The sequence below is a fragment of the Hypomesus nipponensis genome, chromosome 5 (genome assembly GCF_054491055.1).
Source record: "Hypomesus nipponensis isolate SF chromosome 5, ASM5449105v1, whole genome shotgun sequence".
Classification (NCBI taxonomy): domain Eukaryota; kingdom Metazoa; phylum Chordata; class Actinopteri; order Osmeriformes; family Osmeridae; genus Hypomesus; species Hypomesus nipponensis.
This window is the reverse complement of record NC_140365.1, coordinates 13,810,507-13,827,488: the sequence shown is the minus strand read 5'-3', so window position 1 is coordinate 13,827,488 and position 16,982 is coordinate 13,810,507. Positions and strand designations below refer to the sequence as shown.

The window sequence follows — 16,982 nt, the reverse complement described above, 5'->3', positions numbered from 1 at the left end:
TACATTGTCAAAGTATCCCTAACTTGTATAAAACCACTTTACCCTTAAAGTTGGTCTCTCGCATAAAGCCTTTGACCCTAATACATTATGACCGCCCACCTACTGTGCTTGGTCTTAAGAATAGCCCAAAACAAAACTTAATACAGTTACAATATAAACAAAAATAAAAGTCCCAATAAGATCTCTGTTCAAAAGAGAAAAGCCCAACACAAAACGTTATACAATCCAGTTCAATTTAATACAATTCAAACAAACATAATATCTCTGTTCAACTAAAATTTTCAGCTGTAAACATGCATACAAAAATAACACATACCTTTCCTTGTTTGGTTCACCCCTGGTCTGTATCTGTAAAACCATAACTCTCTGTTAACAGATCCTTTACCTCAGATCAAGAGTATATGGTCCGTATTCTCTGTTAACAGATCCTTTACCTCAGATCAAGAATACAGATTCTGTTACATACTTTTTCAATACTTCACGCGACCAGGGTTCTTGTACGCTATCAGAGTTTGTCAACTCTGACCTAGACAAAGTAAAAATAGCAAGTCAACAAATGACCCAAATTTACTAAACCAAAACTCTAATATTATCGTCCTCCTGTTGAGGCCTAGCAGACTCTAGTCTGCTAAGACCAGGCTCCCAACTGAACGTCACAATAAAAGGTTCTTAAATTGTTTACGTTACCAGCATCGCAGAGGGACAGCAGGCGCACCAAGCATAAAGCAGTCCATGAATGGGGTTTTGGAAAAGGATCCCCTTACCATTTTGTTTTGTGCACCACGGGTTCTGCTTTATACTGGTGCTGCCGTGGGTCTCTCCTGGATCTGGTTCTGCAATCCTGCTGCTCGACAACGCCAATTGTTGAAGAAAGTGTTTTGTCCGTCTCTTCATAAACGGAGTGACTAAGTTCAGTTGAGTTCTGGATTTTAATAAGTATTTATCAATCTGCAGATTGGGAGAGAAAACCAGACCTCTGACAATAAATGACAACACAACACCAGGCTTAGGTCTCAATCAAGTCTCTCTCCTCTCTGAAGGACAGAGGACCATCTTTTATAGGGCACAAGAATGTAAACATAGATAGTGACAGTCAGGCAGTAATGACGTTACAACAGTCTCAGAGAAAGAGATTTACAGCTCCCAACACATGACCACTCAAACTACAGAGTTCATAGTTGGAGCTCTCCTTGTAGTCATGACAAGGACCATTTAGCCAGTACTTTCTCCTGATCTCAAACATCTATTAACCCTGACACATAGACACAATCTACTCTTATTAATAGCAAGCTTACATGAGAACATACTAACTAGTATCCAATGACTAGTTCTCTTGATTAGTGAATAATGTAAGCACACAGGAAATCTAAATTTCTTCCACACCGGGCATGGGAGGAGTTCGGCGAGGCCATGGAGAATGACTTCCGAACGGCTTCAAAAAGGTTCTGGACCACCATCCGGCGACTCAGGAGGGGGAAACAGTGCTCTGTCAACACTGTATACGGTGGGGACGGTGCGCTGCTGACTTCGACGGGGGACGTCCTGGATCGGTGGAAGGATTACTTTGAAGACCTCCTTAATTCCACCAACACGCTTTCCGACGTGGAGGCAGAGTCTGGGGACATCGGGGGGGGCCCTTCTATCTCTGGGGCCGAGGTCGCCGAGGTGGTTGAAAAGCTCCGCGGTGGCAGGGCCCCTGGGGTGGACGAGGTCCGCCCGGAGTTCCTTAAGGCTCTGGATGTTGTAGGGCTGTCTTGGTTGACACGACTCTGCAACATCGCGTGGACATCGGGGACAGTGCCTCTGGACTGGCAGACCGGGGTGGTGGTTCCCCTCTTTAAAAAGGGGGACCGGAGGGTGTGCTCCAACTTTAGGGGGATCACACTCCTCAGCCTCCCTGGGAAAGTCTATTCAGGGGTCCTGGAGAGGAGGGTCCGCCGGATTGTCGGATTCAGGAGGAGCAATGTGGTTTTCGTCCTGGCCGTGGAACAGTGGACCAGCTCTATACCCTCCGCGGAGTCCTGGAGGGTACATGGGAGTTCGCCCAACCAGTCTACACATGTTTTGTGGATTTGGAAAAGGCGTTTGACCGTGTCCCTCGGGGGCTCATGTGGGGGGTGCTCCGAGAGTACGGGGTACCGGATTCCCTGATCGGGGCTGTCCGGTCCCTGTACGACCGGTGCCAGAGTTTGGTCCGCATTGCCGGTAGTAAGTCGAACTTGTTTCCGCGAGGGTTGGACTCCGCCAGGGCTGCCCTATGTCACCGATTCTGTTCATTACCTATATGGACAGGATTTCTAGGCGCAGCCAGGGTGTTGAGGGGGTCCGGTTTGGTGACCTCAGGATCGGGTCGCTGCTTTTTGCAGATGATGTGGTCCTGTTGGCTTCATCGGGCCGTGACCTTCAGCTCTCACTGGAGCGGTTCGCAACCGAATGTGAAGCGGCTGGGATGCGAATCAGCACCTCCAAATCTGAGGCCATGGTTATCGACCGGAAAAGGGTGGAGTGCCATCTCCGGGTCGGGGAGGAGATCCTGAACCAAGTGGAGGAGTTCAAGTATCTCGGGGTCTTGTTCACGAGTGAGGGAAGAATGGAGCGCGAGGTCGACAGGCGGATCAGTGCGGCGTCCGCAGTGATGCGGGCTCTGCATCGGTCCGTCGTGGTGAAGAAGGAGCTGAGTCGAAAGGCGAAGCTCTCTATTTACCAGTCGATCTACGTTCCTACCCTCACCTATGGTCACGAACTATGGGTAGTGACCGAAAGAACGAGATCGCGAATACAAGCGGCCGAAATGAGCTTTCTCCGCAGGGTGTCCGGGCTCTCCCTTAGAGATAGGGTGAGAAGCTCGGTCATCCGGGAGAGGCTCAGAGTAGAACCGCTGCTCCTCCGCGTCGAGAGGATGATTAGGATGCCTCCTGGACGCCTCCCTGGTGAGGTGTTCCGGGCACGTCCCACTGGGAAGAGGCCCCGGGGAAGACCCAGGACACGCTGGAGGGACTATGTCACTCGGCTGGCCTGGGAACGCCTCGGGGTCCCCCAGGAAGAGGTGGTGGAAGTGGCCGGGGAGAGGGAAGCCTGGGCCTCCCTGCTTAGGTCGTTGCCCCCCCGACCCGATCCCCGGACAAGCGGCAGATGACGACGACGACGACGACGACGAAGTCCTGGAGTGGCCTAGCCAGTCTCTGGACCTTAATCACATCTGTGGAGGGACCTGAAGGTTCGAGTTGTCAGCGTCAGCCTCAAAACCTTAATGACTTGGAGAAGATCTGCAGTGGGACAAAATTCCTTCTGAGATGTGGTCAACTACAAGAAACATCTGACTTCTTTGATTGCCAACAAGGGTTTTGCCACAAAGTACTAAATCATGTTTTGCAGAGGGGTCAAATACTTATTTCACTCATTAAAATGCAAATCAATTTTTCCATATGTTTCTCTGGATAAATAAAAAAATTCTGTCTCTCACTGTTCAAATAAACCTACCTATTAAAATTCTAGACTGATCAAAATTGGACAAAATCAGCTGGGGATCAAATGATTTTTTTTCCTCACTGTACACTATCTATAGTTCAAGTAATCTGTATTTGTATGTCTTAATAACCAACTGCATCATGGGCACTGTGCGGTAGTTTAATACCACAAGTCAATAACTATTTTTATGGTAAATATTCTGGACTGTTAAATATATTCCATAATGTAAAGGAAAGCATCATGCAAAACCTTGTGTCTCTGTCTCCCAGGTGTAACCGCGATGGCCAGACAGTGATAGGGGTAAATGGACAACAGCAGGTAGCACGATTCTCCTTTGAGGCCTTTCGGTTTGTTCAACACCAGAATAGGACGCTATCAACCTTCTACCTCCACTGTATAGCCAGACTGTGTGAGACCTCTCTTTGTAGCTCCTTGCAACAGGTCAGTTGCTAAAACATGCACTTCAATTGATTGGAGTTAAGATGTAACACTTTAGGCCCAGTTTCACAAACAGATGAATAGTTTTATATAATTTATATTGCATTATAAATTGTCTGTAACTTGAAATACAAGTTTTAAGTTTCTTACCATGACATCATATCTAGGAAAGTCCATAAAGATCAAATAGATGTGTGATATATGTGAAATGGTTTACATACCTTGTAATACATTTATTTTATGTCAAAACAATAGTTGTGTTGACTTCAGAAACTCAAATATTAATATTTGCAACAAGAAATAAGGATGTAATTTTTTTGCGTTATGAGACCATTGTCATGTTAAAACCCCACTCCCCCAACCCTGCATTCAGAACTGCACTACTAAGAGACTGAGGCGAGACGTCTCTCCAACCCAAGGCACCTCAGAGAGTGATATGGCCACAGTTAGCTCCGGCCCCATTAGCACACGAGTGGACAACGGTGAGAATCTGACCGTCCATCGTTCAATGACGTCTCAACATTCTGGGATGCTTCAACATTTATTGGCTCTTCAGCAAAAGAATGAAGGCACAGTAACAATTTACAGATCACTTTCCATACTCATCAATGTTATATGAATTAGTGGTGTGAATTGGATCAGAGCTGTCAAATAGTCAATACTGATCATTATGTATTTTGAGGGGCCTAGTGTAATCTTATTACGTAGGGCCCCAAATTCCTGGTGATGCACCTGAATTATATTTTTTCTTTTCTCTTTTACAGCTGGTCTTATTGAGTCTGAAGGTAGGCGTATTATGTTTGGTCATGAGTTGATATTATTATGCAGATTTATCCTGACAATGTCACCAAAAAGTTAAAACTTTTTCTTTCTACATTTAACCCTTCAAAGGAAATAATCAAGAACAGATATAATTTTTACTCAGTAAATCAAAACGTATCCATAGGGACATGGTTCTTTTGTTACCATTGCAGAATCTTCAGATAATATGTTCCACTTAAAACCATGTCAGTAGATATTGTTTGTACCCTAAGATATTTTACAGTGGGTTCAGGTGACAAAATGGACCAGGTCAAACATTCTTGTTGCATGTAAGTGCATGAGAAACAAACCTGTCAAGTTAGTCTACTCAGTCTAATCATGTCTGCTTGTTTCTGCAGTGTCTTCACAAGTCGACAAACATGCAGAAGGATGGGAAGTTGCCATAGCAGTGGGGATCATAGGTGCTCTCCTCCTCACTCTGGCAGGATTCACAACTTTCCAGATGTACGCCTCAAAGCAAGGCTGGGTAGAGAAAGGCATACTCTACTTACAAGAGTGAAGTAGGGTGTGGCTGTTCAAGGCTCCATCGTACTCACCTGAAGTGACGCTGTTTTTTTATACCCCATTCATTTATGAAATCTCAATCTCCACACACATTCATGTGTTGCATTTCCCTTTAATTTAACACTAGATGTGAGTGTCAATGGTCAATGAAACTTCCTGTTTTGGCCAACAATTCATGTCCAGTTTACATTCACTGAGACAAATTGATATATTTCAAGATTAAGTCTGAATGATCCTTGGACTGTCCATATTGCTTTCATTCACTCAACTAAGGCCAAGGACATGGGACCTGAAACTTAACTATCCAAATATCTCAATAGCAGGTATGACAAAAGCTCAAAGTCCAAAGAGAACACAAACACACTTATAACATGCTTGAGCAACATTCACAGCAGTACTGCATGCTTGAAATAATTATTCTACATTTGAAAGTGTCGTTTAGCTAGGTAGTCAGAAGGACTATCATTGTTTCTTCCTGTTCATCTGTCGGAATGAATGCTATGAAAGGAGTACAAGGTTGGGTTTAGGAATACATTATTCAATTACTGGTGTGATGGTGCTGCATATCTTAACTCCATTTTGTGGTGGAATATAAAGGGGCATTTTTTACCTATTACTATCAATTTTGCAATCTCTACATTTTGAGACATATGCTATATAACCACACGAACAGCTATTATTTTAACCAAAACAGGTTTTAATAAAAATTAATTAACCTAAATTCTGTTTACTGTATGACATTTACTTTATACTTGTTTGTGATGGCTTCTGGGTCAATATTGTGCATAATATATCTACTTGGGTATATTAATTCATTCACATTTTCAAGACAATGTGAAGAGGTGGCTGAATTCATAAATATATTTAAGGAAACAGACATAAAAACAAAAATCTTTATTAACATTTTTGAAAGAAAACATTGGCATCTCCCACTCCCAATAAAGTTTTGTCTTCTGCTCACAATCCAGCCATCTGAGGTGATAAACAAGTTAAATATTTACTGGGCACATTCCAGACACATTCTGTAGGATGTGTATAATTACGGTATTATAAATGGTGTTTCATCAGTGTTTTGGTCTAATTTGTCAAATTGTATCAGGAGGAAAAGACAGAAAAATTACAAGCAACAAGGAGATGAGGGTGGTTTGTCATAGCCAAGCTCATTCCAATTCAGTGGTACATTCCAACTGGATAAGCAATAACTTGGTGATATCAATTTTATTTTCATGGCCAAACCTTGTTACTTACTTTATATCCAATTTAGTTTGTTTTTTCTTTTAGAAAAAACAACATAGCATCCATTGATTTGTGTTACCCCAACATGTACTGTAAGAAACCTCAAGGCATTCTGTAGGATTTCTTTCTTATGACAAACCATTTATCTTCCAGCAGTGGCATCATTATCACTTCAAGATATACAAACTGGCTTTGAAATTATACCAAACTGCACAAAAGCCATTTGCCCTTTGTGAACCAAAGACACTTTTGAAGACAACAGCACATGAAGACAACCCTTTTTGACCAGAACATGAAACACACTGCTGCACTTCATTGGAGTTGGTCCTTTTTTAGACAGTATGCAAGATACAGCTGTATTGGACAGACATGTTGCAGTATGACATTGCATGATAATAAATAAAACTAACAGTATTTGAAATTCCTTAGTTTTTCTCCAAGGTTTCAGACAATGGTGTGACTCACAAAAAGGAGCTATTGGGGTTGATTTCATTTGCTGGTTTTCCAGGGTTTGTAAGTGCTCTGCAGCACAGCATCTCAGACAAGGGGAACAAAAAAACATGAAACAGAAAGAGGTGGTGGTGGTGATAACGAGTGTAGACAAAAGGTCTCGGACGTCAGATACATTCCCACTTCTAAGTTATTATTACTATTTTTTGGAGGGGCAAAAAAAAAAATCAAAAACACAGAAAAGAAACGTAACATTGTCAATAAATACAACAAAATAATTCCTTTCAGTTCCAGCTGTTATAATTCATCCTCTATGTGGTTTTCGTGTCGTTTTTTCTCAGGTGCTTCTGTGAATTGAAATTATAAAAATTATTCTTGTTTAGCTGGAAATGCATTTGGATAGACTTAAAACAAAAGGCTAAACGATACATCACAACTACAAAAATATAGTCTTTTCCAACCACTGCACACTGCTTTTGAGCCATTAGGTGCGTTTGACTTCATGCAGCGCCGGCATCGTCTGCAGCCGCCTGCAGCCCGGCTGACTTGAAGCAGCCAATGGCATTCTCAGATTCAAGGCGACCGTCGGCACTGCATTAAGTCGAACACACCTATTGTAAGACTATACAGCAGTGCACATATGCAGACAGTTCCTTTGGCAAAACATGTTGCCATGACAGATGTACCTGTACTTGTAGTCTCTTCAGTCTCCTCAACTGGTGGCACAACACTTTCTGTTGGATGTCAGATGGATAATTTCAAAATAGTCAATTACTTAAAAATATAAATAATAATTAAATACACAAAAAGTGAAGTTTACAATTAGCACATACGTAACTCAGAGTACTCAAAATGCACAGAATTGTGTTTCACCCTCCCCCCACGCACCTTTTGTGCTCTCCTCCGTTTGAGAAATTACTTTCTCTTCTGCAGTACCGTTAGCTTTGCTGCCCTCTGAATTGGTGCTGTTCTTGGGTTTAGGCTTGGCCTTGGGCTTAGCAAACTTGGCCTTGTTGAGCAGATAGTTGACCTCGCGGTCCAGCAAGGCCAATTTGGACTCAATGTCTTTGGACAACAGGACAGGCCTTTCTGTGGGAGAACGCTCGTCTTGCTCCTTCACCGTGGCATTCTTCCATGTCTGTGAGAAAGAAGGGATTAAAATAGCTGGGTTTCAAAAGGTTGAATAACAATGCACCATGTGTACAGAAAGAGAATAAGCCACACAAAGAATTACTGTACTGTGGTCTCGTTGATGACTTTCTCCAAAGTCTTCAGCTCAACTTCACTGAAGATCTGGTCATCCTCAGGAATGAGTTTTGCACTCCTAAAAATATAAGGTAAATTATGTCAGATCTCAAACATGACCATATACAATTAATCAAAACTCTAGCAATCCATTATGGTATTCCATGGCCTTCTTCAAACCCTGGTGAGATCACAATGATGGCAACCACCCTCACCTGAGGAAGTAGGAAGAGGTGTTGAGCATGCTCTCCAGGGCAGCCAGCCGGTCAGGCCACTTTCTGCGTTCCTCCACCCTGAAGAACATGGCCTTGCACAGCTTCTTCAGCTCTGACAGTTTCTCCCTCAGTTCTTTGGTAGCAGCCGAATAGCCATCTTCATCCATCCACTCAGAGGCCTGACTCAGCTTGGCTGAAATCTCCTCCTTCTCCTCCTCAGACACCACCGCCTGGAACTCGTCCTGGTATAGCTTGTCCTACGGGTGTGGTACAAGTCACACTATCGGGGCGTCCCATATAGACCAATTTAAACATTACCATACCCCTCAACCCTAGGACTTGATCAGTTGGTTCCTTAATTTTTTTTATAATTTAAGTATTTTCCACTGTTTCAGATGACAGTGAGGTCAACAAGAAAGAAATTGATCTTTACCTGCGTCTCAAAGATAAAAGCCTCCAGACTGTTCAGCGTCTTCTCTCTCTCATGTTTCTCTAGGTCTCTGTCAGTAAGGTCTTGTAACCTTAAAGGGAACAGAATCTTAAAACTACCATAACCATTGAAGAACAAAAACGCAGCTCAGATCATCGAGTTTGAGCAATCCTGACGCAATTGAAGAAATATTTTTCCTTAATAAATGAGATTGCAAGCAGCATACTTTTTCTTGGAGGTGTTGATTTGGTCGAGGGTAGGGTTGACGATATCGTTGACCAGCAATTCTACAGTAATTTCTTCAGAGATCTTGGCCTTCTTCTGGGACTTGACTTTCTTCTCAGCTGCCTCTTCCTCCGCAGTTTTCTCCTCTTCCTTGGTTTCCGTTTTGCCACCTTCCTTTTCATCCTGCTTGAAGGGATTTAATTAATGTCTTTGGCATGCCATCTGCTTTCTGGGAGCAAACTACTTCCCCTCCTCCTTCATACATGATTTTGGATAACAAGGCGGCTGATAAAGGCACACCTAGAATAGGTTTATAAGGTTAGTATAGGTTATTATGTGTATTAAAGGTTAGTATATTGTATAGAATATTATCTGTATATTTAGGTTTACTTATTTAGCATAGATGTAATCTATGTTCTGTGTACTTATAAGTCAAGTTATGCCGGATTGCCTTGCGTTGTCTTGTCTTAAGAATTTCAGTGCCCAGTCTGACTGTTGTTCTGTGCAACTGACGATAGAAGACTTGAACTTGAACAGTCTGCTCACCTGAGGATCTCCAGATTTCCCATTGGCTCCGTGTTCTTCAGCCTTCTCCTTATCTGTGTCCGGTGCATCTGAAGGTTGATCCTCAGCCTCCCGTTTGACCTCTTGGTTCTCCTCCTGACCAGTTTCCTCCTTCTTCTCGCCCTGCTCCTCCTGCTCCTTCCCAGGCTCTGGAGGCACCTCCTCCTCATCCTGGAGATAGATAAATATATTATATTGCAATACAGAAGAAGCAGAGAAATTGGTACATTTTGTTTGCCTGATAAAAGGGAATTCTGCAAGTAATGGTGAGATCCTGCTAGCACATGCACATTGCAGAAGAAAGCATGAGAAATTGAGAAAGTAAAAGGTTTACTTGAACTGGCTCGGTCATATTTGCGTTTGGTTCTGATGTCCCCCCTCCAAAAAGGCTAGAGATGGTATTTCCCAGTTCTAGAAACAAATAAACAAGGGAGAGCAGTTATAAACAGAATCAAACGAAGGGAAGCCATTTTCATTGTTATTTTGCCTTTTACACAAGCACCAAACTTACTTGTCAGTGTCGATTCCTCTTCTTTCTCCTCCATAATAGTCTCAAAAACAGACTCAACCTAAAACAGCAACCAAAACTTCAAAAATGTCCAAACCCCAAAAGGAGCAGATCCTTCATGTTATTTGTATAATTAATGAAAAGGTGCCTGTGTGGTAATGTCAAAATGTTTCAGTTACTAAGCTACATCACTGACCCGGTCTAGCAGAAGGACTCCACTCTCATCCATGTTGAAGTGGGCCTTGATACCCTTGGGCTCTGCATCACCATGTTTGTGGAAGCTGCTTCCCACCCCAGACAGCTTCACTGTGGTCAGGTTCAAAGAACCAAACACGCTGCATGAACATTGACAAGATGGAGGTTGTTTGACGGTTTTTTATTTTTTATATTTGAATGATGAGGTATTAATATAAAAAAATCTACAAAAGCTGACTAGTACTAAAATAGAATAAACTTCATGTGCGAACAACAAATTTGCTTATTATTCTTGTCAAAACATCACTCAGTGTAAATCTTCATGTACCTGAGATCTTCTTGCCCCAGGAAGCTTAGGTCTCCATAGTTGATGTAGAAGGCAAAGTCATCGGTGTAGCGGTTGAAGGTGATGACTTTGCGCTGGGGGTAGGGTGCCATCCTCTGGAACAGGATTCGCTTGTTGTGCTTTAGGCTCTTGCTTCCGTCGTCCTCTTTCGACTCGCGAGTGAACTCCACCTTGAGATAGATGTTGCCAGGTTTGTGTGAATCCAAACAGCTCATGCTTTTAAAATCTGTTGCATGACTAAAATGTACTATGGTACACAGTGGCAGATAGTTGGATGTAATATGGTGAAACAAGAGGACAGCCTGCACTACCTGAATCGGGAACACTGCGGCGTCTCGAACGAGGAAGGGTTTGACCTTGAAAGCCTTGCTGAGAGCAGCCGCCTGGTACACAGCCCCCATGGCTGCTGCCTCGTCAGCGTTGATGTTCTTCCCCAGTTCTTCTCTGAGAGAAGTCAAAACACACAGTAAGCACAAAACCATATGAGGAAAAACAGGCCAGTGTGGTTGTGACCACCGAGCCCTTCGCTCAACTGCTTAAATGTCGAATCCCATGTCAGCATTTCTGGTCAATAATACAAATACATTAAAAACACGAGCCTAAAGTTTATGAAATACAATATATGCAGTTCCTACATCCAATGTGCAAAGTCCAAAATGTAATAACTAGATGATTGGATTCACACAACCTCTCTCTATGTACAGTCAACATCTGCACAATTCTGCCATTATGGCATATTGATCAACACTTACTTGCCCACAGCTTTGAGGAGGACCTCCTGAACTTTGGGCACTCTGGTGGCTCCACCTACAAGTATGACTTGCTCAATCTCATCCTGTTGGGTCAGGAAGGCACGCAATGAGCCTCATTAACTTAACTGTTTATCTGGTGACAACTTACTCAGATTTAATCAAATGGTAGCTAGGAAGGACAGCTAGGATGGAGAGTTGACTGACCAGGGACATTTCGGCAGAGCTGAGAGCCTCCTGCACAGTGTGGGGCACTCTTTCAAACAGGTCAGTGCACAGGGCTTCAAACTCCACGCGGGTGACCTTAGACTTGAAGTCGATGTCATCCATCAGCCCTTCCACCTGAAACATTCATAAAGGAGCGATGAGTACACAAAGAACGCAGACAGCTGGAGAAAACCACACAAACCACACAACTCTTCACCAAATGTCTCCTAAGCATACAGTAAATGAGCAGTATAAAAAAATACTATTGTTTCATTAGGAAAAATATAGTATGCACTTAACCTTTCCCAACCGAGAATGTACCATGTGCACTCTGCCTTTATTTGGGAAAGTTTTGGTATACAAAAGCTCTGCTCTTTCTTCTTGACCATCACCACACTGTCAATCTGTCTACATTTGCTACTCTAAAAACAATTTAACATCCAGCTACCCATTACTACTGCTGACCCAAACTTCAGTAATGAGTGTTCTTTTCAGTGTCACCACCTGGCTGTTAGATAAAGAGCCCATTAGCTGGAGCTCAGTCTGTTCACTGCAACAGCACTTTAAGCAAAATGCTTGCATGGGAGAGTGGAAGACAACAGGTATTGTGGTATCAAAACGTGCTGCTCTAACTTACCTAAATCCTGCCAGCCCCTAGAAGGCTTCTTTTATTCCAATACACAGCCACACAAAACTGTATTTCTCCCATACATCACAATCCAAGTTTCATTGTAAAATATCATAGCAGCAGATCCAGTTGTGTTAAAAACATCCAAGTCCATATGGGAATCAAATGCACAATGCCTGCCATTTACTGTAAGTCTTTCCTGAAAAATTACAAACACCAAATAGCAGAGGAATAAAGCAGGACAGCTGGAAGGCAGGATAAAGGGATGGAGGCTCAAGATGGGAGAGGTTAACACCAGAGACATCACGCAACAATTCACCTGGGCCATGAATTCAGCATTGGCACTAAGCACCGTCTTCAGCCTCTGAGCCTCCTTAAGGAGCTTGGCCATGGCGCGGTGGTTCTCCCGTACGTCCTTCTTGCTCTTCTTCTGCTCGTTGAACAGCTTGGCCAGGTGGTCCCTAAGCCTCAGCTCCATCTCAAAGCCCCCCAGTGAGCGGTCAAACCTGTGGACGACACCAAAGCTAGGCTGGGTGGGTGTAAATACAGAAAGGAGGCAACAGTTCTGATTCATGACACTGGGCAATTTTTTGTTCATGGGGAAGGTTGTCACTATGTCAAAATGATTAGGGTTGCACAATATAATTGGTGGCCAGATCGGTTTAGGCCGGTGAATGCTTATTTTTTGTGTTGTTGTCATTATCATCATCATCATCATCATTATTATTGGTCCGATAAGAAAATGTGGTTGATAAATTAAAACCCGATAATTTATGGATTATTTTCACCCGTTGAACCACGTTTTTTTTCTTTCAAGCAATATATTTTATTTATATAAAAGAAAGTCAGCCATAGGTATGTATAATTGTAAAATGTAAGAAATCTGTTCATTTTGGTAAAAGAAAGATCGAGATGTTTTGTGAATTTAAGGTTTTAATAAAAGACACTATTTGTTTGCCTTTTGTTTCTGTAATGAGACTCAGGCTTTGTATTTATCTGCATTTATCGGTTATCGGCTTCCAAATATAAAGTTATCGGTATCAGCCAGAATTTCCATATTGGTGCATCCCTAAAATTGATTACATTAAAAATACATATGGTATATGCTTTTTTTGTTGGTCTGAGTAGATGTAGGGGGTTGCTCAGGCGAGTGCATACTTGGTGTGTTGAGAACATATTGCAACAGTGTTGGCCCACCTACAGACCGGCTGGACTCACCCTACACCTCGGATCTGCAGCTGTGGCTGAGCGCCTGCCTCTTTGGTCTTTACTGTCTGGTAGGTGACAATGGTGGCCACTGTGCTGCCAGAGCCCATGTCAAAGAACATCACATTCTAGTAGAGAGAGAAATAGAGGGAGACTCTTGGGTCAACTGGAATTTGGCAGTGAAACTTTTATTTGGCCATGCAAGTTTGTTAGTGAAGGCAGAAGCGCACCTGTGCTGTGCTGTTGATGTCTTTCCTCCGGAACACTCCGTAGTTCAGGGCCACGGCTGTGTTGTCATTAATGAGCTGAAGGACCTTCAGCCCTGCCATCTGGGCGGCCTGCAAGACGGCCCGACGCTCTGCCTGATTGAAAAAGGCTGGAACGGTGATAACTGCATCTTTAATGGGCTGCTCTGTGAATAGACAAATTCAAAAAACAAAAACTTGTCAGTGTGGCTGTCCTACTTCTGCATACGGGGGTTTCTACTCACATTACGGCATTCTGTAAAACAAACCAACCAGCAAAATCCTGAGCCAAGCTACATGAATAGTTTAAAACCATTCCCAGCAGCTCCTCTGGTGTGTACTGCATCTCTCTGTGGGACAGAGACCACATAAAAGGCAAGTTAACATTACTGAAGCCTCTTGAACTGTCCAACTATAATCACATTCCATATGATCATGTTCAGCCAGCACCATTTATTCTCTTAATCATTCAAAGGGCCCCATATATTTTACATTGATGCATGTCAAAGTCATGCAGTCCTGTCTTTTCAATAGTTTTTTTATTTGATAGAAGACAGAAACTGCTAATTGAAATTGAGTCAAGTGAAAGTGGTCAGATAAAACTTACTCCAAGTTTTTGAAGTAAACGGTGCCCCGGTTCTCTTCTTTTAGCAGTTGATGCTCTGGAAAACGTTTCTGGTAGAGCACCACCTGGAGGTTGTCATGCTTCTTACCTAGCAGGGACTGAAGATGTCTGTAAACAAACTTGGGGTTCTTCACAGACTGAAGAGAAAAGGGATAGAATATTTGGTTACAGATGTTTACTTTTATTTCAGACCAAAGTGGAAAAAGTATTACAGATCTAAGCTTAAAGTGCAATACTTTGACTGAACCACAAATTTAATTTTAAAAAGGTTTGAATCTAGTTTTCCAAAAATAGTTTAAAGAAAATATCTTACCACTCCTAATGCACCATCTCCAAAAAGTCGCTCATTCTCTTTCAAACACACAGCAACTGGAGTTTTTCTTCTTGATTCCCTTAGACAATCAAGGGAAAATGGACCATTTAAATCAATTGAGCGGTCCAAGATGATTGAGCAAAGACAACATTCTTGAGTATCACAAACTAGGCCACATTAGCATACCAGCAACTCAATATTTGAATAAACTATAAGCAAGTATGCTGAAAAGGAAAAAAACACATGCTACTAGTGCAGACCCTTATTTCATGACATTTTAATATGGACACACACTCACTTGTTTAGAGCAATTTCCATTGGCACGCCAGGTTTAACTATTGCTATTTTCATCCATTCACTACCCAAGTCGACCGACATGACTGCTACAGAGGCTGGAAATAAGTTACAACGAAATATATACTATTAGAGGAAAAATAAGAGATGAAAATGTCTTCGAGTTGCACATGTACAGGAAACAATCCAAATTGTTAAATGTAGTGCAAAAAGATAACATGATTAGCCACAATATTTATAGCAATATGTACACATATTTTAACATGGGAAACCAGCTCAAGTCAGTCAATAAAAATAGGTAAAATGTGTTGTAAATTGTTTTTAATGATAATATACTTGTCATACCTGTGTGAGAAGGCAGCAATGCCAAAACAAGGCACATGAGAGCATATACTGTCATCATCCTCCCCATTTTTACCTGTAAAAATGTTAAGCACAACATTGAAGGCTCCGAAACGGCAATCCCTGACGGAACTGAAGATGCATACAATACCAAGACGTTTCCATCCTTTTGAGCGTTTTTGATAGAGGGTGGAGAAACGATTCCACATCAAAGAGCATGTCAGATCCTTAGAGATAGTCTAATTGACATTGTTACCAAAATCTTCGACTCTAGGGGGGACAGTGTGTTGATGTTCTTCAGGTGCTTAGGTAGTGTCACGTCCAGTAATAGTTAACGTGCAATAGATCTCATTTGGCCTGATCCCGCCCACCAGATTGTACGGAAGCCACACACGTGCCATTAATGCAGCTGTTGTTCCTAACCTAATTTGTTCTATCCGGCTGTCTCAATTAGCCGGCAGGATAGCCGATGGGTCATTGGGGAGTAAACATGATGACATGACAGACATACGACAAACGTTTACCAATACATTTTCATTGGCAAAAACCTGTGAGTAAAGTTGGGAGGATAACTTGGCCCTATAGCATGCCTATTTCAATACAACAAAGGGTATACGAGTATAGAAACGTCTAAAGCCAATGACGTATACATGTTAACATTATTGAAACAACAGTGATGCAACAGCAATCACTTAAAGCGGAGTTACCCTACTTCTGTGGTAGAAATGTCAAAGTAGAGACACATCATGTTGGAAGAACACGTTTTTATAAAGCCAACACTGGCCTAAAAACATCCCTTTAAAGACAGCACTTTTAAATGCAAATGTTTGCAAAAATAGTTGCCATCTATACTGATAGAGATCACTAGATCACTTGTAATGACAACCCGGCTCGCTTTACCGTTCGAGATAAATAAAAGGAAATGTAGCCTCTACTTTTACATGCAATGATGATAACGGCATGACAGAACTCAACTTACCATTCAGCCAGCTCAGTAAATTGAGCAGTTAGCTGGCTAGCTAGCTACCTGTTTTAAACGTGATTAAAACGAGAATAACATTAAGTAGTTGCAGCTATTCTTGATTTACTGGTCTTCGTGGCACAGTTCACTATTTCAGCTCGATCCAAAAATCGGGTCAGAGTCGCACTAATAAAGGTTTTGGATTTCCCTTGTTATCACCGGCTTGCTCTCACCATAGGGCCCAGAACGCGGCGTGATCTCATTGGATCCACACTATCCGTTGTAGCGCGAGTGCAGCGATGACCCTCCACCCCGCAGAACCCGCCTTCTTTGCTGCACGCTCCGATTGGTGATAGGTCCACGTGCAAAGTGTTCAGTGCAAAAAAAGGATTTCTCATGTCATAGGTCCACGTTCAATGAATAGCCGTAAATTGTATGACGACATGAAACAAATCCCCACATTTGTAGACATTTGTATTAATACTCGTTGGAGTCATGTTGATCATACAATATTATGTACCTTAATGTTTCATCTTTTATCTTTAATTTAATTTCGTATTAACATTGCCTTTTCCTAATTGAAAGTTAAAACGTGTCCCTTATTTTCTCATATACCCGGAATACCATACGTATGTGGATAACTAATAATAGGTGTGTTCGACTTCATGCAGCAACGGCGGCGCCGACAGTCGGCTGCAGCCGGCTGCCTTGAAGCTGAGAATGCCATTGGCTGCTTCAAGTCAGCCGGGCTGCAGGCGACGCCGGC

At 42.5% G+C, this 16,982-nt stretch overlaps 2 protein-coding genes across 5 annotated transcripts in view; one reads left to right on the top strand and one right to left on the bottom strand.

Annotated features, from left to right (window-relative positions):
* The window catches only part of LOC146288782 (zona pellucida-like domain-containing protein 1), a 64,756-nt gene extending 58,728 nt beyond the window's left edge, over positions 1 to 6,028 (top strand). For both annotated transcript variants that reach the window (XM_084698202.1, XM_084698201.1), the window contains exons 9-12: positions 3,738 to 3,909; positions 4,280 to 4,388; positions 4,671 to 4,691; positions 5,067 to 6,028. In XM_084698202.1, the coding sequence (XP_084554328.1) occupies positions 3,738 to 3,909; positions 4,280 to 4,388; positions 4,671 to 4,691; positions 5,067 to 5,227 (463 nt within the window). In that variant the 3' untranslated portion in view covers positions 5,228 to 6,028. The remainder of the gene's footprint in view (positions 1 to 3,737; positions 3,910 to 4,279; positions 4,389 to 4,670; positions 4,692 to 5,066) is intronic.
* An 83-nt stretch (positions 6,029 to 6,111) lies between these two features.
* On the bottom strand, positions 6,112 to 16,629 carry hyou1 (hypoxia up-regulated 1). 3 transcript variants are annotated; one of them, XM_084698198.1, is made up of 24 exons: positions 16,450 to 16,629; positions 15,259 to 15,331; positions 14,918 to 15,011; positions 14,620 to 14,698; positions 14,289 to 14,443; positions 13,955 to 14,031; positions 13,667 to 13,848; positions 13,449 to 13,564; positions 12,550 to 12,736; positions 11,603 to 11,737; positions 11,399 to 11,481; positions 10,958 to 11,090; positions 10,629 to 10,816; positions 10,302 to 10,440; positions 10,109 to 10,166; positions 9,932 to 10,008; positions 9,580 to 9,768; positions 9,035 to 9,219; positions 8,812 to 8,899; positions 8,379 to 8,635; positions 8,158 to 8,242; positions 7,807 to 8,056; positions 7,605 to 7,652; positions 6,112 to 7,265 (listed from the first exon to the last, which is right to left on the bottom strand). In XM_084698198.1, the coding sequence occupies exons 1-24, from the start codon at positions 16,612 to 16,614 to the stop codon at positions 7,216 to 7,218; spliced, it is 3,093 nt and encodes a 1,030-aa protein (XP_084554324.1). In that variant the 5' UTR covers positions 16,615 to 16,629; the 3' UTR covers positions 6,112 to 7,215. The 3 variants fall into 3 exon arrangements, with proteins under 3 accessions (XP_084554324.1, XP_084554325.1, XP_084554326.1); XM_084698199.1 differs by having other exon boundaries at positions 9,035 to 9,216; XM_084698200.1 differs by having other exon boundaries at positions 16,235 to 16,497.
* Between the last annotated feature and the right edge of the window lie 353 nt (positions 16,630 to 16,982).